At 35.5% G+C, this 27,082-nt stretch overlaps 1 protein-coding gene across 2 annotated transcripts in view; it reads left to right on the top strand.

Annotated features, from left to right (window-relative positions):
- The first annotated feature begins 1,360 nt into the window (after nt 1-1,360).
- LOC149422586 (gamma-glutamyl hydrolase A-like) overlaps nt 1,361-27,082 on the top strand; it is a 32,982-nt gene continuing 7,260 nt past the window's right edge. Inside the window, exons 1-2 of one of the 2 annotated variants that reach the window (XM_089633381.1) lie at nt 1,361-1,663; nt 26,541-26,591. In XM_089633381.1, coding sequence (XP_089489507.1) covers nt 1,626-1,663; nt 26,541-26,591 — 89 coding nt within the window. In that variant the 5' untranslated portion in view covers nt 1,361-1,625. Of the gene's footprint in view, nt 1,664-21,247; nt 21,654-26,540; nt 26,592-27,082 lie in introns of those variants that run through there. The other variant, XM_089633380.1, reaches the window with a different exon arrangement.

Here is a 27,082-nt window from a genome sequence, read left to right as displayed (position 1 = left end):
TACCATCAGCAATGCCTCTCGGAAGAATGATAGGCCTTCTAAACTCACTAGCCTCTGACATCGACATTTTCCACCTGAACATTACTAAATTTAAATTGCTAATTAGGCAATTGTGATTGTATAATGTATCTTTGTTATTGGATATTTTTATTCTGTAAATATGCATTTAAAATATAAATAAATATAAATAAATAAATATAAATAAATAAATATAAATAAATAAATATAAATAAATAAATATAAATAAATAAATAAATTTGAACTGTGTATTTAAATATTTATATCACTTTGGTGATTCAACTGCATATTTTGTTTTTAAATTGCATTTTTAAATTTTTTTATTTACAACTTACAAGAGCGCCCTGTCTGTACAATGTAAAGGCTAGGATCTATGTTGCCATCCGGTTGGGCAGCGTTGTGAGGCGGGTTTAGGTAGTATGCTGTAATAGGCTGTAGGAAGGGATTTGTTAATGCGGGTCTTGAAGAGGCCCGGATTATATGAAGGAGGAAAAACAGACGCTGGTACCTCGTTTCACATACGAGCCGTCTTACACAAAAAAGAGTCGAAGAAGCAGCTCGTTCTCATGAAGCCAACAAAAAATATAAAGGGGTATTCTGCTCGTGTACGTCAGGGATCATTTTTGCTAGCTCCATAGAGCGGAAGTTCCATTAAAATACTTGTAGAAAAGACTCAGCATGCCAACATTGTGTCAATTTTTGGGCGTATTTGAGATTTGTAGAGAGTTAGCAGCTGGTTGCTGAATATGTTAGACCTGAACAAGACGCCCAGTTTCTTGGAAGCCAGATTTACTCGGGTTTCTATAGAACCCCGATATTTAAATCAAAAAATCGTTAATTTTTTCAAGAAATACCGAAATAAACTTACGCTCCTAATTAGACTGACAAAAGAAAAGTACTTTCGTGACAAAATAAAAGACGCTGGTCAAGACAGCAAAAAATTCTGGAAGACCATCAGCACAATAACCAACAAAAACACAAATCGAAAAGTACCTAAGGAAATCTCATATCAGGGAATCACCATTGGCACAGAAAAAACCCAAAACTATGTGGTAATATTTTTAATAATTATTTTGCAAATGTTGGAACAAACCTTGCTCGTAATATTATCCTTGACAATACACAAACTAACCAACCAGAACAAAACACATTTTCTGGGGAAGGTTTCCAAACCTTTGTTTTAGTAACTGACAAAGATGTTGAAAATATTGTTATGAAGTACAATTACCCCTATTTATATTAAAGTACAATCACCCTGTAGCAGCATTTGTTTATCCCCACTCCGGCGGACAAAACACGCCAGATGGTCAAGCGGCCGACGCTTGCACGTGCAGGTGCAGCCCTCAGTCAAAAATCAACCGCGGCCTCGTTCACAGCTAGCTCGAGTCGCGCTCGCAGCGTCCCGCGCTTGGCATTATTAATGCTCTCGAGCATGACGTAATATACCCGAATTCCCCGTATTTCACGCATTTTAAAACCGACTCATTGATGTAATCGATATTCTGCAGTACCGTTCTTAACCATGATTCGGATTCATTATTTATATTCGGCCCGTTGGAGTCTTTCTATCGTTAAATTCGCGGGTGCATCAATACATCGCTGCCCAAATGGGGCATGAACGACCCGCACGACGTGACGACGCACAGTAAGCAAACTTCAGAATATTCCCTTCAATTGTGTTCAAAACCGTAAATTCACATAGACACCGATTCATCCTCTTGAGGGAGAGAGAGAATTCGATTATAGTTTGTGTTCTTTAAAGCTAATTTGTGTTCTTTAACGCTAATATGTGTTCTTTAAAACTGATATGTGTTCCATTGTATCCTACTCAAATAAACCTTGTCCCACTTGTATTACGTGTAATAATTGAAGTGACCTTTCCCATATACTGACGGTTGGACGTGGAAGTGAACTGAGAGTCCCCCACCCTTGATGAATTAGAATTTCACCTGTTCTACCTTGAGCTAGCATATCTTAATCCTTCTTGGTTCATTACCAAGATGGGGCTTTAACCTATCTTAACACTGACTTCCAACATGGGGTCAATCTTATAATAAGTTTAAAAGCATCAGCAAGTCCTGGATACGACAATATAACGGTTACAACATTGAAAGCCGTACATAAGGAAATCAGCAAACCAATTGCTCATATAATTAACACCAGTTTAAAAAAAGGTGTATTCCCAAATAATTATAAGAAAACTATCAAAACCCCAATTTTTAAATCGGGTGATGAAGAAAATATTTCCAACTATCGTCCAATAGCTCTTACATCAAACATAGCAAAATTTTATGAAAACATTGTTTAAAGAAACAACTTAACGACTACATAAAAGACAAAAAAATAATGAGTCCTCATCAATTTAACTTTAGGGACAATCTCAGCAGATGCAATTGCTAAACTAACATCGACAATCATGCAAAAGTTAGATAATGGAGAAAAGTGCCTCGGTATCTTCATTGACCTCCGCAAGGCATTCGATAGCATATCACATTCCAAACTAATAGAAAAACTAAAGCAAATTGGAATAGATGGAATAGCGCTATCATGGTTCCAAAGTTATTTAAATGAGAGACTCCAATATGTTAAAATAAATAATACTTTAAGTGAACCCGAAACCACCTTTTTTGGCATTCCGCAAGGAACTGTCATCGGTCCAATCCTTTTTACTATTTATGTAAATAATATGTTCACACTCCCAATAGTTGGAGATATCCAGAGATGTGCAAAATGGGTACCCAAAAGCATTTGAAATGCAAAATGGAAATGGGTCAAAACTTTTCCATTTGAAAATGCAAAATGCAAAATGGTTTTTAGAAAAGCATTTCAAATGCAAAATGCAAAATACCTATTTTCAAAATGCATTGAAAATGCATAATGGTTTCTCAGGTCAAACAATTAAAATAATTATAGAATTTTTAAACAATTTTATCATTTAATAATGGACATCAATGTAGAACAAACATATTAAATGATGGTAAATCCAAAAACACAACTACTACAGATTATGAGACCACAAAAAATTTACGCGGGACTAAAGTTGCCAACGTAAAAACATAAAAACTGATGTAACATTTAATATTACAGCGTCATGGCCCCATGTTCAGTATTTTTTGTAATGGTATCACTCAATTCCCAGGGCTCCTACCAGGGAGCAACTTGACAAATGTAAATTATCTCTCATAGCGAGGTTGAGGACCAACTGATATTTGGGGCTTATGAAAAAAAGATGAGTGGAGATAAGTAGGAAGAATGTTGCAAAAAAGCATTTAAAATGGAAAATGCATTGAGAAAAGCATTTAAAATGCAAAATGGAACATACCCATTTTGCATTTCCATTTGAAATGGATTTATTTGAAATAAAGCACATCTCTGGAGATATCATATCGTATGCAGATGAAACTGTACTGATAACAAAGGGAAAAACATGGGAGGAAACAACGAGGATAGCAAATTCCAACATAAACACTCTAAAAATATGGTTTGACCAAAATTGCCTGTCACTAAACACCGAGAAAACATATTTTATCCCATTCTCGTTGAAAGAAAAAAAACGTTGAAAATAATGTTCGAATTAAAATCCACTCTGCTGAGTGTGAAAATAAAAAAAAATAATGTAATCATGTGAAATGTTCACCCATAACGGGAAAAAATAGCATTTAGTATCTGGGTGTTATAGTTGATAGTCAATTAAAATGGAGGGAGCAAATCAAAAATACTATAACTAGAGTAAGAAAACTAATATATATTTATTAGATTAAGAACAATCCTATCATCCAGTATGATTAAAATTATATATTTTTCTCTTGCCCAATCCATATTACAATATGGTATAATCGGTAGGGGAGGGACTTTCAAAACTAACCTTTCACCTGTAGAAAAGGTTCAGAGGTTAATTTTGAAAGTCATCCTAAGAAAACCATCGATAATTCCAACCACGGAGCTGTTTGACTCGTTTAGGGTTCTTAGCTTATATATATGAACTCATTTGTAATTTTTATTGATTAAATTTTCCTAAATTCACGTTATGAATTTAGGAAAATTGATTAATGATTAATAAAAAAAATATATATAAACAAAATTTAATATTTAAAAAAAAAAGCTACATATATTTTTTTACATATCCTCTAAAGCAGAGATTCCCAAACTTTTTTGCCCCGTAGACCACTTGCCAAATATATTTTTTTCCGTAGACCCCCTGCCTGCCGAATATTGAATTTTCCTAAAACTATTAACGTCCCATATGATAATCATTTCTCTTTTTCGTAAGAAGATTCCCTTACCTTGCCTGTCCAACAACCGGGTGGCGGGTATAGTTCCTCTGTCTTAATGTTATGCAGACAGGGGCGCCCTTGTGAGGTATTACACCAAATGAAAATAGAGCAGGATAAGCAACGGGAATTTCTTTCTGTAGCTGGCCCTACTACAGAACTGCCCCTTAAGTTCTTTGTTAGGGCTTATTCCGGTCAGTTCTTCTTGTCATATGATATCTCCACTTCCACAGTCAATAAAAAAAATTATAGAAAAAAAAAAATTGGAGCTAGTCTGAAATTCTTACTCGAAGCATTTCGATGGAGTCTTTATTGAGGAGGGTGCTTTCATAATATTGCATCAGACAATTACTGATCTGCCTCTTAGCTTGTGATGGTTTGAACAATCACATAAATAAACTAAACGAATGTACTCCAAAATTTTTTTCGTTTAGACTAACGACATAAGATTTATTGACAGGCGGGCCTTGAAGTAAACACGTTCCCACGGGAAGGGAGAAAAGAAGAGATCGCAGGAGGGGCAGTCGGTTTTTGAACTTGGATACGTTGACAGCTCCGAGAAATCAATACAAATCAGAAGTGATGTGTGAAATTACATTTAATTAGTGAATTCAAATGGTGTTAGAAAGTATTGTTGAATATTGAATTAAAGTGAAATATTATTGAACCGGTGTTTGTGTGAAGTGAAAGTGGTTGTACTCAGTGAGGATAGAAATGATACTTCTAACAGTGATAATGAATGGATAATTTGTAGAGCGCCGTTTTGTGAAAAATCACCTCAGGGGCGCTAGGTGTTGTGCGATCGCGATTGTGTTATAAAATTGTGTTGATTTAAGCGTGATTTCGTATACGGTTCGAACTAAATTACTTGTTTTAAAAACATGGAAATAATAATGATAATGATTGCGTTTAAAACAGAGTGAACGTATTTAAAGGCAGGAAGTGTTTGATCGGATTAGGGAGGAATTAAAGATTGGCGAGATGGCGTTCTATCCACGGAGACCGTAAACCAGAGAATCAAACAAATCATAAACTGCGGGTTCGAATCCTGACAGAGATTAGGGAGGTACAATTTTATTTACAGAATTATTTAATTACCCTTTTAAAGGCTTAGGGAGGGGATCAAAAATTGAAAAAATTTCAAGGATTTCGCTAAAAGGAGAAAATGATTAATGTAATGGAATGCCTGTAGGGAGGAGACCGTAAAACTAAACTGATTTAGCTATTTAGTGTGTAACCAGGTAAGCTTCACGCTAAGATTGGGAGATGTCTAACTGGGTGAGTTTTTTAATATTATTTATTAAATTCCAGAGGACGGATTCATCCGAACAACAGAAACCAAGTTTACAACTCCTGCCACCCAAATTAATGTTTCAAAAAGGAATGTGCCAGACAATATTATCTATCAGCTGTGAGTGGGGAACGGGCCAACGACCTTTTCATATGTAGGCCGATAACGTTTATTTTACGGGAATGCTTCGGACCGAGGGTCATATTGAGAATTTACCTACTGCCGATCTGTTATTCTTTTAAAAACTTTACAAATCAAATCGTGGCGTTGTCCCTGCGATAGGTATTGAATAGCCGACGAAAACATTAAAATAGGTACTTATTACAAATTAGGCCAAGCAATATAAACTCGCAGTATAAAAAACACCTATCTACAAAGTACCTACCAAAACACTGGCGTGCCATTTAAAACGGCGATCACCACCAGCCGGGACAAGACGCAGGTACAGTCAGTCGAAGGGGAAGTTTTGCTTGCGTATGACCGCCCGAATAGAAAGCGATCGGATGCAACCAGACAGAACAAAAATGAATACTTTTCTTCTGTTATTTGACTTTCTAATTTGATACTTTTCATATATTGTTTGACTTTCTAATTTACAAATTGGGATGCACAAAAACAAATCTAGAGTCAAAAGAGGGAGATGGTAATCTCCGAAATAAAACTACCAACCGAACAACTTTTCTCAACAGGTCCCTTTCGAGAAGTAGGCAGCCTCATAAAATTAAATGCCAAAATCAAACCAATTATCCGTTTATACCTACCTGAGAGGATAGATATTCAATAGAAGTTACCCATACCTAATACACGAGGATGCTAGTAACCTCATAAAATAATTACCGGAACCAAATACTAAAATACAGACAGTCCTCATCCTAAATTTGGCATTTCGAGTAAACCTTACATATATCTCACATGATAATTGGCTGAATGGATAGGCACACAACCTATCAATAGAAGCAGATTAAATGTCGAAAAGATCGTCGTGTGTTATCTATGTTATTGACCTAGAAAGGGATGTAAGTTCCCGACGACGAGGAATTTACAGCGTTTTCTGGAGGTGGAATGTAACTTAGGACCTTACGTGTCACATTTTCGCGACTAGATTCGTGACAAGGGATGTCATGGTTTTCCCCTTCTACACTCAGTAAAGTAGATTTTCTTGGAGGTGCAATGAGGTTGGGGCATTTCTGAAATTGGTGAGGAGACCTGGTTTTCTTTATTCTGGCGTGACGGTTTCCAATTTGGAACAAGAGGAGACCCGGCTGGTTCGGATATCCAGACACGCAGATATCGATCGCCTTGTTCAAATTATCATCCATCAGATTTGTTTGGTAAAGAGGAGGAGCCAACTTAGCTTGAAAAATTTCATTTCCGTTCCTCTCCCTTCCCTCCCAAAATATATACATGGATGGCGCCGGCAACTAACACCATAAATTTATCGTATGTATGTCACATATATAAAATCTAACACTTTATTATACTCACATTACCCTACGACAGAAAGAATCACGTAGCTAGTTGGAGAGCAGGCGACTTAGAAAATAAGGTTTATGAAATGGCTTTAAAACACAGCGGTAATGGATTCAACTTACTCTATCTCAAAAGAACCGAGGGGTACCACACACATACAAAGATAACTAGGTTTCTATACCGAGAAACAAAAAACCAACACAACGTTCGGTGAAACCTTTTTATACTGAACCGTCACGTGTAATGATTACGTTCAAGGTCGTAGATCACGTAGAAAAACTAGGAAGCGCACACTTGAAGGGATGTGTAATAAAGAGAGGAGCAAAGGCTTGTACCGACGGCAGGGAAGATATTCCTACCCTGGGTAAATACATAATCAAAGCCTTATGGAAAAGTTGCCAATGGGACTTAAAGAAAATTTATCGTAGAAAGAGAAGAAAGAAAAGTTTGAAAAGTGCAGATCATTACAAGCTGAAATCAGACGCGCCTGGGTTTTTGAGACGTTGAAACTGACCAGGTTGGCCTTACCCCAAGCACAAACATTCTCAAGGTGGAGGTCAACTTTTTATGTTAAAACTTCCCGAGCTGTTCGGAGATCATACGTGAAAAACCCTCCTGAACGGTGCTGTCGTCAGCGTAGCAATGAATTGGTGAACATTCAACAATTCAAGATCGTTGTTGTGTAACCAAAAATAGCGTTGGTAACAGCACAGATTCTTGTAGCACCCCCGCATTGATTTGTTGTGGAGAGGAAGAAGATCCGCCAATTACGATTTAAAATTGTTCTTCCCTTGAGAAAGTCCGCATTAATTATGCAGACCTACGATGATAACTTCCCGACAAGCGCCCAGTGCCAGACCCTATCAAAGGCTTTGGAGGTATCCATCCCGAGGCGGGTTGAGATTCTCCAAGCAGATCGCCATTACCGATTGCTTAGGATGTTATTATCCTCTAGGTATCTAGTGTTTCTAATATGTGTTAGTTGTTATTTCTTGTGTTGTGTATTTATGAATGGAAGGGAGTATTGTCTTAGAATAGAATTGTTTAAGTGACATGTTGTAAAGTTTGTTGAAGATTTCGTCATTGCTAGTTCTTACAGGGACTTTCAGAATGATTTGGTTTGGTTCCTTCATTTGAAAACCGCAGTGCGGAATGGAAAGAGGAGTCTCTCCGTAAATCTTGAAAGTAGTTCTGCAGAAGTTTTTCCCGATTGAACCAGCGAGCGACCAGAAAGAACGGCTACCGGTGGGGCAGTCTGCAAGTTTTTTTTGGCAATTATTTTATCGTGGTCGCTCTTAGCTCTATTTAGAGTTCTCTTGCAGTCCTTTGCCCGTTTTCGGCATTCTGAAAGGTTATAAAATTAGCCAATTTTTTGGAGTCCATTGTAAGCTGCGTTTTTGAGTCTGACCGCTTCTACACAGTGATGATTAAACCCGCTCCAGAGGATTTGACAGAGAAGGGAATGTAGAAATACATTAAGTTTATATTTTCTACGAACCTTGGGTACAATGTAGCTGTAATCGCAAGGCGAATCAAGAATGGACTGTAAAATTAATTGTGAACTTGAAGTTGACACAACGATGGTTAGAGATGGTGAACAGGGAGTAAGGAAGGAATCCGACTTACCCCTTTGATGTTTGTCAACGATGTTGCTGGTTGGTTTCACTCACAGGTAGTGATGTAGACCCGGGAATATTCCCCGGGGAATATTCCCGGGAACAGGAATATTTCCGGGAATATTCCCCGACCTGAAATAAATTCCCGAAAACGGGGAATTTATTTTATTTTTAATAAAATGGTTTCTACACTTCTCTTGGATGCTTTATTGAGTGTTAGCATGTAAAGTAAGCCTGCAAACATTTGCAGTAAACGAAGCTGCCTCATCTTTACCTCGTGATATGAAGAACAGCCTGTTAGACGATGATGTTTACTGGACAAGAGTGACATCATTAGCCGATGTTCTGCGACCGATTGTTTCCTGGATTACACAGCTAGAGGGAGACGATCCACTTACACACAAAGCATTGTATGCTTTTGAGGATATTGAGAGCAGTCTAAGTAAAACTCTTCCAGCGTCTCTACTGTCACATGCCGAAGAGAAGCAAATACTGGAAAAGGCGGCGCAGCGCAAAGAATTTGCTATTGCTCCAATACATCTGGCTGCTGCCCTACTAGATCCAGGTTCCCAAGGATATCTGCTAAGCCACGCACAGCAACTTGAATTCATTGACCAAGTAGCAAGTCATATGGATACTGTTGATAGTGCAAATGTTCTTATTGATTTAGCCAATTATAGTGCTAAAGAAGAATCATGGAGCAAGGCATTCCTATGGAAGTGTGTCGATAAAATCATGCCAGTGACCTTGTGGAAGGGGATGTGCGGATGTTCTGATATGTCACAGGTTGCCATAAGAATATTGACTGCTTCCATTACTTCAGCAGCCACTGAGAGATCTTTTAGCACGTTTAGTCGCATTCATACAACACAGAGGAATCGTCTAACAACTCAAAGAGCAGGGAAAATAACATTTGTGGCACAAAATTGGAAACTTCTTTCCTCTGAAAGAGGCTCTCAAGTTGCTCCCAAAAAAACTCTTTCTGCCACGGATGAGCAGATTTCTTCGCATCATAACGTTTCAAACCTATCTGGTACTGGCAAACGCAAACATCCAATCGACTGTGCTGAGGAAGAAAAAACGTAGATAATCCTGAGTCGGCAACAACTTCGTCCGGGTCGGATGAAGAAGAAGAATATGAAGGTGAAAGTGGAAGCGAAGTTGATAGTGTCAGTGTCCAATCGGTATCATCAGATGAACAGTAACGATTTGTGAAGTTGTGTCATTTTTACAGTTTTATGATTGATTTTTTATATGTACCGTTTACTAGCATAAAGTGTATATAGGCTACTAATACTGTACAGTATACAATTATATAGAGATACTACTCACATTAAAATAATTTTGATCGGTGTTTTTTTGTTATTTTTCTCTTGGATCCTATTCCTATATTATATGGGAATAGTTTTTATGGATCTATCCTGCTCTATATGTACCATGTGTGTGTATATTTTATTTTTTATTTAATAAATATTATTCTTTTTGAGGTATTATGTTGTTAAAATCAAAATTCCCAAAATTCCCCGTCCAGGGGAATATTTCCGGGAATATTCCCGGGAATATTCCCCTGAAATAAATTCCCGGGAATTTATACATCACTACTCACAGGAGATGATTTGTTTCACACTTAACTTCCACAACATCTGGGTTGGGTAAGAAAACACTGATGGGAACCGAATATATTCACTGCACAGTAGGTATTCTACCCCAAGTTGATATCAATAATAGCACTGATCATTTATTTATTTATTGTTTGTTTGTAAATATTACATAATACAATTAATGAACTTAAAATGTCCAACTAGGCGATTGCCCGTTTTAGGACATTCCAATATGATAATGTTTTTACATGTAAAATTATAGTAAATTATAGTGTTGACTATTCTGTTGTTAAAAAAAATACATATGTATATTCATATTCTAGAATACTTTCAGTTATATCACGACATATTTTACTATTGTTTAGCTGACATAATAAACTAAAGAAATATTAATAGATAAAAACAAGAAAATGAATTTGAAAATGAAACTGAATTCAAGAAATTCTGTTGGTAAAGTAATACAAATGTATATTCATAATCTAGTATACTTTCAGTTATACCACGACATTTTTTTTTTTTTTTTTTTACTATTGTTTAGCTGCTATAATAAACTAAAGAAATATTAAAAGATAAAACAAGGAAATGAAAAATAACAAAAAATAAAAAATGAAAGTAAAGAAGGAACTTTTCCTTTAAGGAAAAATATCACGAAGAATTGAACAATTTTCGAACTTTCTTTATGTAAAAATACAGTTCCTGTAATGCTAATATAATACCAATATAAGTTAAAATGTAAAGAAGAATGTAAAGAAAACAAAATTTACAATTTAATTACTGTTTTTTAGCATATTCTCGCATTCAGCTCTCCCCAAGACCAGAAGCCAATTGTTTACCTGCATACGCAGAATATTAGTACTCTTTGCCTTCCATGCATCAGGTATGAGATTGAGCAGTTTAGGGCCTAAGTATGAGAATTGTCTCTGTGCTAAAGATGAGGAAGTGGTGGGCGGAACTGTTGGGTTTTTTTTTGCATGTCTTGTATTATGACAGTGGTTTACGGAAGCTAAGTAGTGCCTCTGTTTTTGAGTATGTAATATGATTTTCCTCATATATAATTGTCTTACATCAAGAACACGAAACTCTGCGAACAATGAATCGCTGGGGTACCTGAAAGGTTTTTTCAGTATGACTCTTATAAGCGATTTCTGGGATTTAGCTAAGGGATCGAGTATGGTTTTAGCACAACCCTCCCAACCTAAGGAAGCATAGTCTAGTATGGAATTGCACATTGCAAAGTAAATTCGTTTCAAATCATTTAGACATAGAATATTTCTTATTGCTATAAACAGATGTGTAAGTTTCCTGACCTTTGTGGAAGTAAAGGCTATGTGTTTGTCCCATCTCAGAAATTTATCAATGATAATTCCTAGGTATCTTATATTGTCCACACATTCTAAGGTATTGCATTTACATGTAATAGTGTCGTAACAATGGTGTATTCTAATGTTGATAATTTCTTGTGGTTGACCCGCTTGAGTTGAACTGAAGCAGATGAATTTCGTTTTATCCGAGTTTAGAGTGAGGAGATTACTATCTAGCCACTGTTTAACTTTGTTTATGCCAAATTCAGCTTTAATGCAAGACTCATTCCAGGTTTTGCCTTCGAATAAAAGTACTGTATCGTCAGAAAATGTAATAATGTGGTCTGCAAATGAAGTATTACATAAGTCATTTATATAAACATTAAACAATATGGGACCTAGTGTACTTCCTTGCGGTACGCCATATTTAATATTGGCTGGATCACTTAGAGTACCGTTAATATCCACTCTTTGGCTCCTGTTTTCTAGGTAACTAACAAACCACTTGAAAATTTGACCGTGTATCCCAATTCGCTGTAGTTTATTCAGCAGAATTTTGTGCGAGATAGTGTCGAACGCTTTAGCTAGATCTAAAAAAAGTGCAATGCATTTATTACCTTTATCTAGATTATTAGAGATGATTTTTGTCAAATTAGCGATGGCGTTTTCAGTGCTTAAACCTTTGCGAAAGCCGAATTGTCTACTAGAAAGGATGTTGTTATTTTCGAGATAGAGGATGAGACGGTTCTTTACAATTTTCTCCATAATTTTAGAGACAGAGTTGAGCAAGGAAACAGGCCGGTAATTATGTATCAGTGATTTGTCCCCACTTTTATGCAGTAAAATGACGATTGACTGCTTTAAATGGTTAGGGAATTTCCCTGATTTAAAGCTTAGATTCGCAATGAACGCAATCGGTATGGCTATGTATACTTTAATGATTTTTAGAAGATTTGATGAAATCTTATCGGGACCACATGCATTTGATGACTTAAGGTCGTCAATTATCTTCATGACTTCGTTAGTTGAAGTTGTGATTGAGTCTATTTTGTGACCGATCCTAGGGATAGTTAAATTGGCGAGAGCGGTTTCTGATTTCTTACACTTATCGAGAATTTTTTTCGCAAGTGTGTCACCCACAGATGAAAAGTAACTGTTTGCAAAGTTTGCCATATCTTTGGGGACTTCAGAGTTTGATGTGTTAATGTATAGCGATTTTATTTCAGAAGATTTATTGATTTTGGATTTGGTTATGTTGCGAAAGGTATCCCAAAAACGTTTTGGATTGCAGTTGTTTTCGTAAATGAGTTTTTTATAATAATTTTCTTTCGCCGATGTAATTAATTTCTTACACAAATTCCTATATTTTTTATAATAACATTGTAATATCAAATTCTCAGGATATGTTTTTGCCTTTTCATGAAGATGATTTCTTCTGTGAATCGATTTAACTAGCCCCAGGGTGATCCATGGTGTGAATTTAATTTGTTTATTAGATACGGTTATATTACTTGTGTGTTTTGATATATACTCGTGTAGTTTGATAATAAATTCTTTCATGGCTAAGTCAGTGTCTGATTTATCTAGAACATTTAGCCAGTTTTCTGCGCTCAAGTCCTCAATTAACTTGTTGAAATTAGTTTTAGCAACGTATTTAATTTTCGAAGAAGGGAGAGGCTTGTTTTTAAGACAAAGAGATGTTGTATAGTGGTCTGAAATAGTTGAGTGTATAACAAAAGTGTCAATAAAGTTAATATTTTTTACATTGATGTGATCAAGACAGGATTTACTCGAGCCCTGTTCACGAGTAAAGCTGTTAATAGTCTGTGTGAAACCATTTTCCGTGAGTAGACATAGATAATCGATTGATTGACGGTGGTAGTCAGGGATAGTGTTAATGTTTAAATCTCCCATTATAATTTGCTGTTCAAATTTTTTCGCATTGTTTAAAATTGCTTGCAATGAAGAAAGGAAGGGGTCAATATTGATGAAGGAAGGAGATCTGTAAATGGCAAATATGCATATGTTATTATTCAATACTATTTTCATACAGTTTGATTGTGCTAAAGTAATTTCCTCTACATGAGCTTTAATTCCGTCCTTGATGTAGATGACAATTCCACTGGATTTGTTGAGGTTGGTTGTGGTGTGATATTCAGAGTAATTGTGGATTGATTTTACGGTGTAGTATTTATTTAACCAGCATTCGGTTAATATTATGACATCGAAAGATGAATTAAATTGATCCAGAAAAATTGTAAAGTCATCGAGATTTGATATGCTTCTAATATTCTGGTGGATGATTTTTAGACTATATGAGTCCCAGTTATAGTTGTTTAAATTCTCCAGATCTCGAATTATATTCATATTAATGCTAATTACAGAATCATTGTAATTATCCGAAGGTAACTGAAACATAATTATGATTAAATTTACTATGATGTGTGGTGGTGAACCCGTAGTTCTTTTGCGAAAAGTCTGCAAACAAAAAGTTACAAACGAAAGTGTAAATTACTGTGTTGTTAATCAGTGTTTTATTAATATATTGTATAGTAGATTGTGAGTTCTGATAATTCGAGTATGATGCGTATTTTACTTCGAGATGAAAGTTGATTCCACTAATTATATTAGATATAAAAGATGTTATAAAAGATGATGGTGTTGGTATGTTTCGTATAGAGCAATCTAAGCAGTTGATGATTATGTAGATATCTGTCATGAAGGCTGCAAATACAATAAATATGAAAACAATAAAATCAATAAAATGGCCAAATGTAAAGTATGTGCTGATTCTGTAGAGGAGTTGATGCGAAAAAAAATGCCAAAAAACAATAATTAAATACCATAACATGCGAAAAATGCAAAGAAGAACCAATACTAGGACATATTTATGTAAATTAAGATTTTTTCCAGATTTACATAGATTTGTTGGGAACATAATCTTACAAAGATTCTCGCTGCATGTGATACGTACATATGAGTTACGTACATAAAGAGATGTTTCTCAGACCGGCTTCATCAATAAACTGATTTGACAGTTAAGTTTATTGTTGTAAATGTCACACAAACGTGGGTATTGTCGGATAATGACAGGTACTTGTAGGTAATAGGATGGGACCAATATCAAGGACAATGTTAATGGAAGATTGTTGCGTCAACATTTCCGCCCACCTAATTTTGGAACAAAATTAACAAACAAAAAATAGCCCCGGTACTACATATGAGATCAATCAAAATACAATAAAAATTAGAAGACGCAAGCACACCGGCTGTCTTTTGGGTACAAATAGTCTCGAACGATGATATCAACCAAAAAAAAGAATACTATTACGGGACGCAAGCATATTGGCTATCCTCTGTGTATTTATCTAAAAAAATTTAAATAATTATAAAAATGAAAAGCCGTTTGGGAAACATCAGACAGACAATTTGTTTTGAACCTAAGGATCCAAGCAATGACTTTCTTTAATTTTGATAATGTGGAATACATCGCTATAATAGAAGATGATTTTAATTCTACACTAAAAACGGTAGGTTTCTGGGGTTGAATTTCCGGTAATTCACTTACTGGAATAGATGTTGGCCTCACTGTAGGCCAATCATCGAATGGATTACGGAGCCATGACGGACCTGAAAGCCAAGATTGATGTTCTATAAAATGAACGGGAAGGGTACCTCGGGACCCATAGTCAGCACTGTTATCCTCTGAAAGTGATTCCAAATTGCTCTTGGTGTATTGTCAAGGATCTGAACAATACGGTTCGCGACGAAAGTTTCTAATAAATATGGTCGCGTCTTGAGCCAGGATAAGACAATATTCGAGTCAGTAAAGAGAATAACATTTTTAATTTGCGTGGCAAAATGTACTGACGACAATATAATATTTGATCAGTTTTGATAGCAGCACAGCTGCACATAACTCTAGTCTAGGGATTGTTAATGACTTTAAAGTTGCGACCTTGGATTTGGCCATCAACAAGTGGCTGGAGTTATCGTTTTTAACAACTAAATATGTCACAGCGGCATAACCTAGTTGGGATGCATCGCAAAATCCTACGAGAATACAATGACTATCTAGGTTCGTATGGTAATGACGTGGGATTCGTAAATGTTGTAGCAATGGAAGTTGTTCCACAAAGCTTTTCCACTTGAAAAGGATGTGGAGTGGAACTTCGGAATTCCAGCCCACATTCAACTTCCACAATTCCTGCACAATCCTTTTTGCCGTGAAGATTACAGGAGACAACCACCCTAGCGGATCGTATATCCGAGCAAGGGTTGACAATATATTCCGTTTCGAATATACTGCCGAATTTGGTATTGAAATATGATAAGAGAAATAATCAACTTCGGGATTCCAATACACGCCTAATATTTTAACATTCGATTGAGTTTTGTTAAAATTCATTAATGGTTGTTGAGTTTCAGAATCATGCTCGAGTAATTCTGAACAATTGCTTGCCCATTTGCTGAGCTCTAGTTTGGCTGATTTTAAAATGGCTACAATTTCATCTTTGAGGTGGCGAGCCGATTCAATGGAGTCTGCACCAGTCGCCAAATCATCAACATAAAAATTCTCTAACAGTGCCCTCGAAGCGGCAGGATAGCTTTCCCTCTCATCTCTGGCCAATTGACGTAGAATCGAAATGGCCAAAAACGGAGAAGATGTTAAACCGTAGGTTACAGTTAGAAGTTCATAATCTTTCATCGGTTCATGCGGTGAATTGCGTCAAAGGATGTGCTGATATTTACGGTGATCAGGAATAATCAAAATTTGCCGGTACATTTTACAAATGTCGGCAGTAAAGACGTACTTATGAAATCTAAAATTTAATATCATGTATGGTATTTCTGTTTGTAGTTTTGGACCGCTATACAGCATGTCGTTTAATTACACATCGGAGGCCTTCGCAGACCCGTCAAAAACCACGCGAACTTTACCTTTTTCACTAATTACAGCGTGATGGGGTAGATAATTTGCCCCAGAGTGAGGTGTTACACGTTTCATGTGACCAAGACTTTCATATTCATCAAGAAAATCTGCATAATTTGATGCCAACGTCGCATCCCGGTAAAAACGCTTTTCCAACTTGTGCATTCGTGATTCAGCCAAGCTGTAGGTATTTTACGGTGAAGGACTGTTCGATTTTAAAAGAATCGGAACCACATATCTTCCATCTGTCTGTCTGTAATGCTCCTTCTGAAATATTTCTTCCGCTTTGGTATTATCGGGGTTCAATTCAGAAATGACCGGAGCTTCTTCAATTTCCCAGAAATTTTTCATTGTATCATTAAATGACATGTCGGACAATGTCAAAAGTGACATTGGCGATGAATCGGTTGATTGACATCCAACTTTCTCGAGAATAATGTAGCCAAAAACTGTATTTAAAGCACTAGGGTTACCCCGAACGATATGGGATTTATCATCCAAAATATTTGTATACAGATCGGCGCCGAGTAGAAAATCTATTTGACCCGGCTGATCAAAACTTGGATCGGCCAACGTTAAATTGAGAAATCGCGATTTCACACTTTTATCCAGTGCAACAAATGGCATCCATGAAGTAATTTCCTGAATCACTATGGGTGTCGCGGATAACGTAGGTGCTTGCTGATTAACAGGTTTGATAACACGTGAGTTGACAACTGTCTGTCCTAATCCATTTAATGTAATCTTAAATTTTTGTATAGATAAACCTAGCCTCTTGGCACAGCCCTGAGTTATAAGAGAGACTTGGCTCCCGTTATCGATAATAATTCGAATAGGTACATACTTTCGGAATTTATTTTGCGTGTGAACAACTGCTGTGCTCAATAGTACACTGTGTGCTTTATTCACATGTTCGTTTGACCTTGTGACTGCAGTCAATGACGTGGTAGTCACATTTTCACCCGTTGAGGGTGTTTCAAAATGCAACATAGAATGGTGTCGTTTGTTGCAAATTTTACAGTTAGACTGTGTTTGGCATTCACCGAATCTATGCAACTTTAAACAGTTAAAACATCGATTTAACCGTTTAATCCGATTTTTCCTTTCAATTGGAGACATTTCATGAAATTTAGTACATTTATAAATGGAGTTATTTTCTCTGCAAATAGCGCACAAGTCAGAGCTAGGATTTGCAGTCAATAAGGACTTTCTCGCAACCGACGCCTTTAGTTTAGGTATGTTCGTAGTTATTGGGTTTGATGTTTCAAGAATTCTAATTTGATTGTGTAAAAATTCAAATAATTGAGATGTCTCCGGTAATTGTGTTCTCATAAGTGAAGTTTCGAATTGTCGTCTGGTGTCTTGATCCAGACATCGTACAATTATATGGGCAACAAATTTACTAAATAAGTTTTCATGTTTCATTGCATTCAAGGCAGATAAATTCTCTTGAAAAGTATTTAATAGATGTGTTAATCCGTTTGTCGATTCATTAGGTAACGGTTTAAAATTCATCATCTCGTCTACATAAAATGTAAATAATAATCTACTATCTTCATACTTCTGCAGTAGAATATTCCAAGCTATTGGATAATTTTCGGCAATTAAAGGTAATGTTTTTACTAAATTCATTGCGGTTCCCCGCAGTAACGATATTAAATGGTGGAATTTTTCAATGTCTGTGTACATCGCATTATTGTGTACCAAGCTCGCAAATAATGCATGAAAACTATGCCAATTTTCAATATTGGAATCAAAAGGTGTGATTTGAATTGCGGGTAGTTTTAAGTTGTTAATATTATTTTCAGAACTTGATTCTAATTTAATGTTTAAATTCTTACGGTTTTCTTTTTTCAGATAAAATTTCAAAATACAAGACATCCAATTCCCCGGAAACTGTGATAATCTCCGAACAATCGCCTGCCTTTTCTGATTCGATTAATATAGCTTCGATTTCATTATGTAATGATTCTATTTCCCCTAGCCAGTCAGACACTTTGTCACAACGGCTTAAAAAGATTTCCCATTTCTTTTCATCTTGGTCTAAAAAAGGAATCAATTGATGTGTAATTTGAATTCTTGCTAACATACGATCTCCACGAGCCTTCAATATAGCGACCTTCTTATCTGCCATTTTGCTCATTACTTTGTAAGAATAATGATTTTACACAGAAAACAGCCAATACGCAACGACAATAATAATTTTGAATCTAATGAATTTAATTTCTAATTCAATCCTGCTCGAAATGGACCAAATAATGTAATCGCAAGGCGAATCAAGAACGGACGGTAAAATTAATTGTGAACTTGAAGTTGACACAACGATGGTTAGAGATGGTGAACAGGGAGTAAGGAAGGAATCCGACTTACCCCTTTGATGTTTGTCAACGATGTTGCTGGTTGGTTTCACTCACAGGAGGTGATTTGTTTCACACTCAACTTCCACAAAATCTGGATTGGGTAAGAAAACACTGATGGGAACCGAATATATTCACTGCACAGTAGGTATTCTACCCCGAGTTGATATCAATAATAGCACTGATCATAAAGAGATGTTTCTCAGACCGGCTTCATCAATAAACTGATTTGACAGTTAAGTTTATTGTTGTAAATGTCACACAAACGTGGGTATTGTCGGATAATGACAGGTACTTGTAGGTAATATCAAGGACAATGTTAATGGAAGATTGTTGCGTCAACAGTAGCAATGCGTCACGTGACGTCACACGCCAGTCCCAGACGGAACTCTGTTCCCGAATGTTAATGATGTTCCTAATTATGCAATTATTTAAATATTTCAACAATGAGCCACTTAAGACGAGACAATACCCTAAAATAATGCCTGAATCCAAACGACGTAAGTGAAGCAGCCGTGCACAAAAATTTGCGACGAGCGGCCCTGGTGTATTGGACAGACCTGTGGTTGCATTTTCCCTAGCAAATATCTAAAATAAAGTGGGAATCTTACAGACATGATTAATGGATGGACCTACAGTCGACGTTGCCTTAGCAAAGCAAAGCAGCTTTGGGGGTTTATTTTAATTATTTCTGATGGACGTATTACTAAAATTTTCTAGAGGGATCCCTTGGGAAGATACTAATTCACAGTCTAGAAAAATAAAAACTGGTGTTAACCGCTAATTTTATAGTTGAAAAACGATTTATAAAATTTTCAAAGCGTTTTAAATGAAATATTTCAATAGTAAGGTCTTGTTTTTATTAATTTAAAATATAAATTACTTGCATCCGCAGGGATCCCTCTAGAAAAAATTGAGATTTTATTAATACGTTCCATCAGAAATATTTAAAATGTGAGCGTCGAGCAAACCCCAGTTCTTAAAGTCTTGTCGTCTTAAGGTTAAACGCAACGTATGTTATAATCTACGCATTTATAGTTGGAGTTATTTTAATTATGCATTATAATATTTATTATTTATTTACATACACAATATGAATGTGAATAAATAGTTTTGTCCGTATTCTCAATATACTCAATTACTCCGTAAACTCAATTCTTTCAAAAAGGCATACAAATACAATATTGGATTGAGTCATCGATACAATATTGTATTTGTATGCATTTCTTGAAAGAATTGAATTTTTATACGGACAAAATTATTTATTCGATTCATATTGTGTGTTGTTTGCGCCCGTGCATATGCAATATGAATATGAATAAAATTATGAAGCCAAAACACTTGACCAAACTGAATAATTATTTTTAAACAAAGAGTGTAGCAAATATAAGGAAAATACATGTGCTACTTTGATATGATTTGAGATTTTCACCACAAAAATATTATAGTGATTTATTTTTGGGTATTATGCCGTATTGCGCTTTTCTGACAGCATTACAGTGTCCATCATCTGCCCTGATTATGGACACTGTTATACTATCCGAAACGCGAAGTAGCGCAACACGGCATGATACCCCAAAAATAAATCTAGATTTCAAATTATAAATCATGGGCCAACTTGTCACGTCTTTAGAGGCAACTTAAGCAATTATTTATCAGTTAATGAAATTATTAAAGAATATGTTTTGTCCTACCTATTACGCATATACAATAAAACAAAAATATTGAGTTGATGTGCAAACTTAAATTACAAACGAACGATTCACGTTGCAATACAAATTTGTCATATATATATATTTTACATTTGGATATGAGAGATGTTTTATATTTCATTACGTTTGCATGATAGATTGGCCAAAATTCATTTGAAAAAATATTTATAATAAATATTAACTCACATATTGTCAAAATCATGAACCATTAAATACGTTTAGCCTATATTTTAAAATTCAACAGCACTAATATATAAAGTAGCACATATTCTTACCGTTTTGTATGAAAAAGACCGCGCATCTGTTGTATAATTTATTATCTTTGTCATTGCAATGACTTATGACTTACCTGCGTTATAATATTATATGATTTAGTATGCGGGTAGCCGGTCGATCCAATATCCAACGTATCACAACATTATTCACACGACTTTTCAGCAGTGACGCGTGTCTAGGGAGATTTCCCTAGATCTAGGGGAGAAAAAAAATTGAGGGAAAACTACAATATCTAGGGAAATTCTGAAATGTTGACGAAATTCTGGAGAAATTTAAAAAATTTAAAAGAAAATGTAGATATATTTTATGGGGAATGTTTTTAGACTAAACGGAAATATTAGTGCAAATATTCTCTCTGAAATTCCCAAGCCCCCCCCAATGGATTCTAAAAGCTTGTGGGGAATCCAGTACCTACTGAGCAAATACAATAGAAATCCATATTAAAATCTCGGGTAATTTCTGTTTGAAATCTAGGGAAATTCAAACTTTTGGGCATACCATCACTAGTTTTCAGTATAGTTTTAGCACTGGCGTGGCTTAGACCTGTTGATAATAAAAAATCAATATGAAGTGGTTTTCTTTGACTACTGTTTTACTAGTGTTCCTTTATGAAGGAAGGGCCGCTACCGTCGATGTAAGTTGGTCGAAGGCCGCTACTATTCATAATGAGAGACCAATCATTGGAGTCTTGAGTCAGGAGATGTCCTACTATCTCGATTCCCTTTATCCTGGAATGTATTCAAGTTATATAGCGGCTTCTTATGTGAAATTAATCGAAGGATCCGGTGCCCGGGTAGTTCCTATATGGTAAATACCTAATTTTTTGTTATTATTTAATTTGGTAAATGTAGAGAAAATAGGGACACTATTAATAGACACATTTTATTTAAAAAAATCTTTTCGTCAGTTAGATAATAATGAGAAGTAAATATTTCAGTTAACTGAAATGGGAAACAAATCATATTTTGACACAAGTTAGTAATAGCTAGTTTTTATTTTTTAAAATTAAACCCAAACTAAGAACCTAATAACCTATTTTAAGATTATAGGTTCATATTTTGGGTTAAATAAGAGAAGAAAAAAGTAAACTCAAACTTTTACAATGGTCGCCAAGTGAATTTAATTTTAACCAAATAACTATTAAAATGCATTATTTTCCATTTCTGGAAAATGATATACTTACTTCTCCTTATTATCTAACTACTACCAAGTGTTTTTTAAAGTGCCTACTAAGCGTGTCCCTATTTTCTGTATTTTCAATTTTCTAACTAATTCACCAACCATCACCCTGTTTCTCGCAGGGGTAAGCAGAGAGAACGGACCGCCAAACAACTCGGTCTAGGCACACACTCCTTGCTTCATTCACATTCTTACATCATATCATACACACCCAACATAACGCTTTTCTACCATTTTTTTATTTTACTTTTTGATTAAACCATAACAAAAATTTTTTTTTTTCAAAAATAACTTAGTTTTTTTTTATTTTTGTGCTCTTAAATATACTTGAATTAATCTCTTGCATACATTAAATTTTAAACTGATTTGAATAAAATAGGTTGATGAGAATAATAAAATTCGAGATTTCCTGTTTTTTTTTTTTTTTAAATTTAAAGAAATATTTCTGTTTTTGGGCTTCGACGTTACTACATGAAAAATATTTTTCTTAACTATTGATGTTTTAAACATAAATTGGCACAAATTGGTGCGGATTTGAAAAAAAAAATTCGAAAGGCTGAATTCTTGCATTGAATATTTTAGAACAAAAAGAAATCAGATTTAGACAGCAATTTTCCTCTTATTTTGAACGTCAAATGTGCACAATTGCACCAATCTCGAAATAAAACTTTAGATTTGTAATTTTGACACGGACACTTTCAGTAGGTACATATGAAAAGTAGATTTTGTTCGGTAGTCCAGGGGCTCCTTCCTGAATCGAGGGCGCTCGTAATCGCCGTCGAAAGTACGTACGTTGGTCGTCGTTGCTATTCCCGAAATTGGTCGAAGGTACATACTTCGACGCCAAACGTCAAAAGTCATTCCACACAACAACTACTGGGTATAACCAGTAGAAACAGGGCAGCAAGTGGTAGGTTGTTGGCGTTTCTATGGAATTGGCTGTCAAAATCTAGTCTAGCTGTCAATTTTTGTTTTACCGTGCGGATTCCGCAAATGTAAAAGTGGGTGAAAATTTCCCACTTACTAAGTCTTTATCGGAGCTTACAAGCTCAATTAAGAGTTGCTTTTGGCAATTTGTAATATGTCCCGCAGCCATTTCTGTTTTGAATAACGAATAACTGTTGTCTGTTTGACAGTCACACCATAGAAATCCCAAAAACATCAGGAACATAGACAATATTCACAAGGGTGCCAATATAATCATCTCTTCTACCAACTTCGACCGTTCGACGCTCAAGAATACGTAAAATTGAAACATTCGAAAAAGTTAGTCGCAACGACTAGTAGTTTTTCACTCGAAGACGGCGCATACGAAAACGATTGATGGTTTAACTCCAGAATCGCAGGCCAGTACCCACACTCCATGCTCATCGAAGTCAACACGTTCGATCGAGCCAAACCGTCAAGCATGAATGTAAGTGTATACTAGAACTTTCAATCCCAGGAATCCCGAAATTTTGTCTCCACCGTAATCCCGGTGCTGCGCTTATCTTGATCTCGTGTTACGGGAAGTTTTTTGGTTTCACAAGCTTGTTTCAACCGTGGGAATATCTTTTTTTTATCGGCAGCACGACGTTCATTGCACAATATTCTCGAGATCTTGGGATATACGTCATAAACAATTTGAGGTAGGTTTATTCATATATTCTCAGAAGTAAGGAAAGTTTTATGGAAATCTGAATAACATTCAGTATTAAGTCTTCTTACATCACTACACAGGAATTGTTCAGGCAGACAAGCTTTCACGTCTCTTTGTTTCGCACATGCAATTTATCTAGCCGTTTTAGATGTTCTCTTCAAGAAATCTAAACCTAAATCCTTTCAGAAGATGAAGATGAAGACGCCAGACGGTTACAGACAAGTCGAAATCTGCCGAAGAAAAGATATCTTTCTCTTTATCGAAATTAGATATGGGAATTGAATGTCTCTACAAGAGAAGCTCGATAGATGGACTTAATTCCAAAATATTAAAAAAATAAGAACAGCCAGAGATATACCAAATATCATGAACAGTAGTTGGCAATTCACTACTTCAAGGATTTGAAATCAATGAAACCTGACAGAGTGTTGTGTTTCCACAAACAGTTCTCCAACTCGTCGTGGAAAGAGATTTTAAATAATAGGTTATTTGTGTTAATAGGTTATTTGTGTTAAATTAATACCTCGCGTATTATGATGGTGACTCGATAAGTAGTAGGTAGCTTTATCTAGGAGCTGGCTAAATGAGATCTGAATATACCAAGTTTGTCTGGGAGCATTCTAACTGGTCCTGGCGACTACTGGCTACTAGATGCCATCTTGCGGACTTCCAAGCAAGTCCTATGCACTGCCCTCTATGAGTGCACCTATGTAGCTCTTACTTCCCAACACAGAGTAAAATCCGAACGGGTTTTTCGGTCTGTGGAAAAATAGCGACGAATAAAATAAGATCATCACTGTTGAAACTTTAGACACTTTGATCTTATTAAGGTCCCATTTTAAATCTCAAAATATAGATTTTTTACTGTAAATGTTTTTTCTGTTTGGCTGCTATTTTTAAAATTAGTGGAATTTAGTTAATAATTTATGTTACCTAATCTATGTACCTATAATACCTGAAAAAAAAAATATTAAAAAAAAAACATTTTTGCAACCCCTATTTTTTTAATTACTCAAACATTTAAATTCTCAGTGCCAGCACTGGGATCCCGGGATTGAAAAATGCTAGCACCGTAATCCCGGTGCTAAAAAGATTCCCGGGATTGAATGCCCCAGTGTGTATATTGTACATAGCACTAGATTGGACTCTTGGCATTGAATTACAATAATGACAATTGGCGATGCTAATCATACAACACTTATCAAGAAGAATACGATTAAAATCAACTATTAAAAAAATACGTGCTCAAGATTGTGTCTTAAAATAACTCGATCGATAAAATTTAAAATAAATTGATCGATCGATATAAAGAGTCAATCAGCTGATATGAAATCATGAAATAATCATGTAGATATATATTAACTACATCGTAACACAATATAATAATTATGTATATCCCTACAGCGCCCTCGAGGCTATTTTTAATAAAAACAACGCTATACAAATTTTCCAAAGCGTATTAATACATATTTTTTGGTGTTACGCAATGTTATTATGTCAAGAATCTGAATAGTAAAAATATATCCATGCGACGATGTATGAATGTAAATGAAGCAAGGAGTGTGTGCTATGACCAAGTTGTTTGGCGGTCCGTCCACTCTGCCTACCTGGTTAGTTGACTATTTGCAAGAGTCACATTCTCATATTCGAGACCTTTCACCTATTGTAATAACTGTACCTCAGAAGTCAAAGGTCAGTTGTCACATTTATTAAATTGTTTAGGAGAGACGAAATAGTAAAATTGGGGATTCCAGAACTTTTATGTTGACCTAACTTAGTTTCACATTTCATTAAGGTAATAGGACAACCGTATTTATACCTCTGCGTAGATACTGAAAAAAATTAAAATGATCTCATACATAACTCATTTTCACTAAGAACTGGACAACCGACCTTTGACTTCTAAGGTACAGATAAATAGTACATCAGAACATAACTAAGAATTTTCTGACTGATGTATACTAGCTATAAAGCACAAATTAATTTGAATACTTACATATAAATAATTTCATAAACAGAAGCTGCACCAGGTTCCTGAGGTAGATTCTCTCTGTGTCGCCCTTGTGAAAGACAACGAGTCAAATGGCTTATATGGCCGTGTTTTGTGACTAGATCTGAATAGGCTAAGTTTCCACTTCCGGATCTCCTTCCCCTCTCCTTATATTCATTCAGTCTTCTGTTACAACACTGTACAAAATTTTAACATAACCGACTAAGTATTTGACCGTTCCTTGTCTTCATCGTTCTTCCCCGATTTATTCTTCCATAGGTAGGTACTAGACACTTGACATTATAATATGTATTATATGCTCTCAATCTCCTCACTGGGTGACGTTCAGAACGGTTCTTATGACGTCAAAACTCGTTCGGAGTGTTTTGATATGTTGGTTATTCAATATTTTTTGAAGATTATTTAATTGTGACTATTTTAATTGTGTCATTAAATTTAAAACTAAGTTATTTTATGTTACTACTTAAAGGTTGCACCTGAAAGTACTGAACTGCGATTTATGTGTAGTTACAGATTGCATCTGGATGTACGGATCTGCGATTTATGTATAATTACAGGTTGCATCTGGACGTAACGACTTGCGATTCCTGAGCTCATTTGGAGTGAAAAATGTAGATATCTTTAAGTTGTTGCTGGAACGATACGGAACAAGTACCTCGTGATATGTTAGGTGGTATATTTAGTGGCGAGGTGTGATAGAAAATATATTTTGTTTGTTTTTAGTCGAAAAAAATGACGGACATCTGCGAGGTTCTGTAGGTTAGATGTGTGGCAGGACAACACGACATGTTTAATAGGAATTCCTTATTTATAAAGTTGATGCATAACTTACCTACTTACATATGTATTTGTTTGTCTATTCTAGGATTGGAAAAGACAAGGCATACTATGAAGATATAATGGGCAAAATTAATGGGTAAATAATTGTTTTAATTTTTCTTACACAACACCGTCCAGGACCGAAATAAATGTTTCCAAACATATCTAATATAACTACAACTTTAACTGGCCCGAGTAATCTATGGAGATTGTAAAAAAACACACTGAATAATATATTAATAACAGATTTTTGTACATCTATTTTAAAATGTGTTTTGATACTTAAAAAATGAGTTGACTGAGGATTGAACCCAGGAACTGGTGTACTACTTCACCAACCTCGCCAAATGCCGATCGGGTAGGACCGACATTTATTTCAAATATTAACTGCTGTAATGTCATCCGATTTCAGGGGAATGCGCATTTGTCCACGTGTGTACATGATTTCCACCAAGATTTGCAAGATTTGTAAAATTACAATTGCATTGCAAAGTGTAATTCAAATCGATATATTTAATTAAAAATTCGTTTCAAACATCATCCAGTAATAGTTTTGCAGTACTCGCTGTAAGCGTGGCATTATTTTCA

Source organism: Hesperophylax consimilis, chromosome 7 (genome assembly GCF_061612785.1).
Source record: "Hesperophylax consimilis isolate HC1 chromosome 7, BYU_Hcon_1.0, whole genome shotgun sequence".
NCBI lineage: Eukaryota > Metazoa > Arthropoda > Insecta > Trichoptera > Limnephilidae > Hesperophylax > Hesperophylax consimilis.
This window is presented reverse-complemented; position numbering and strand designations above follow the sequence as displayed.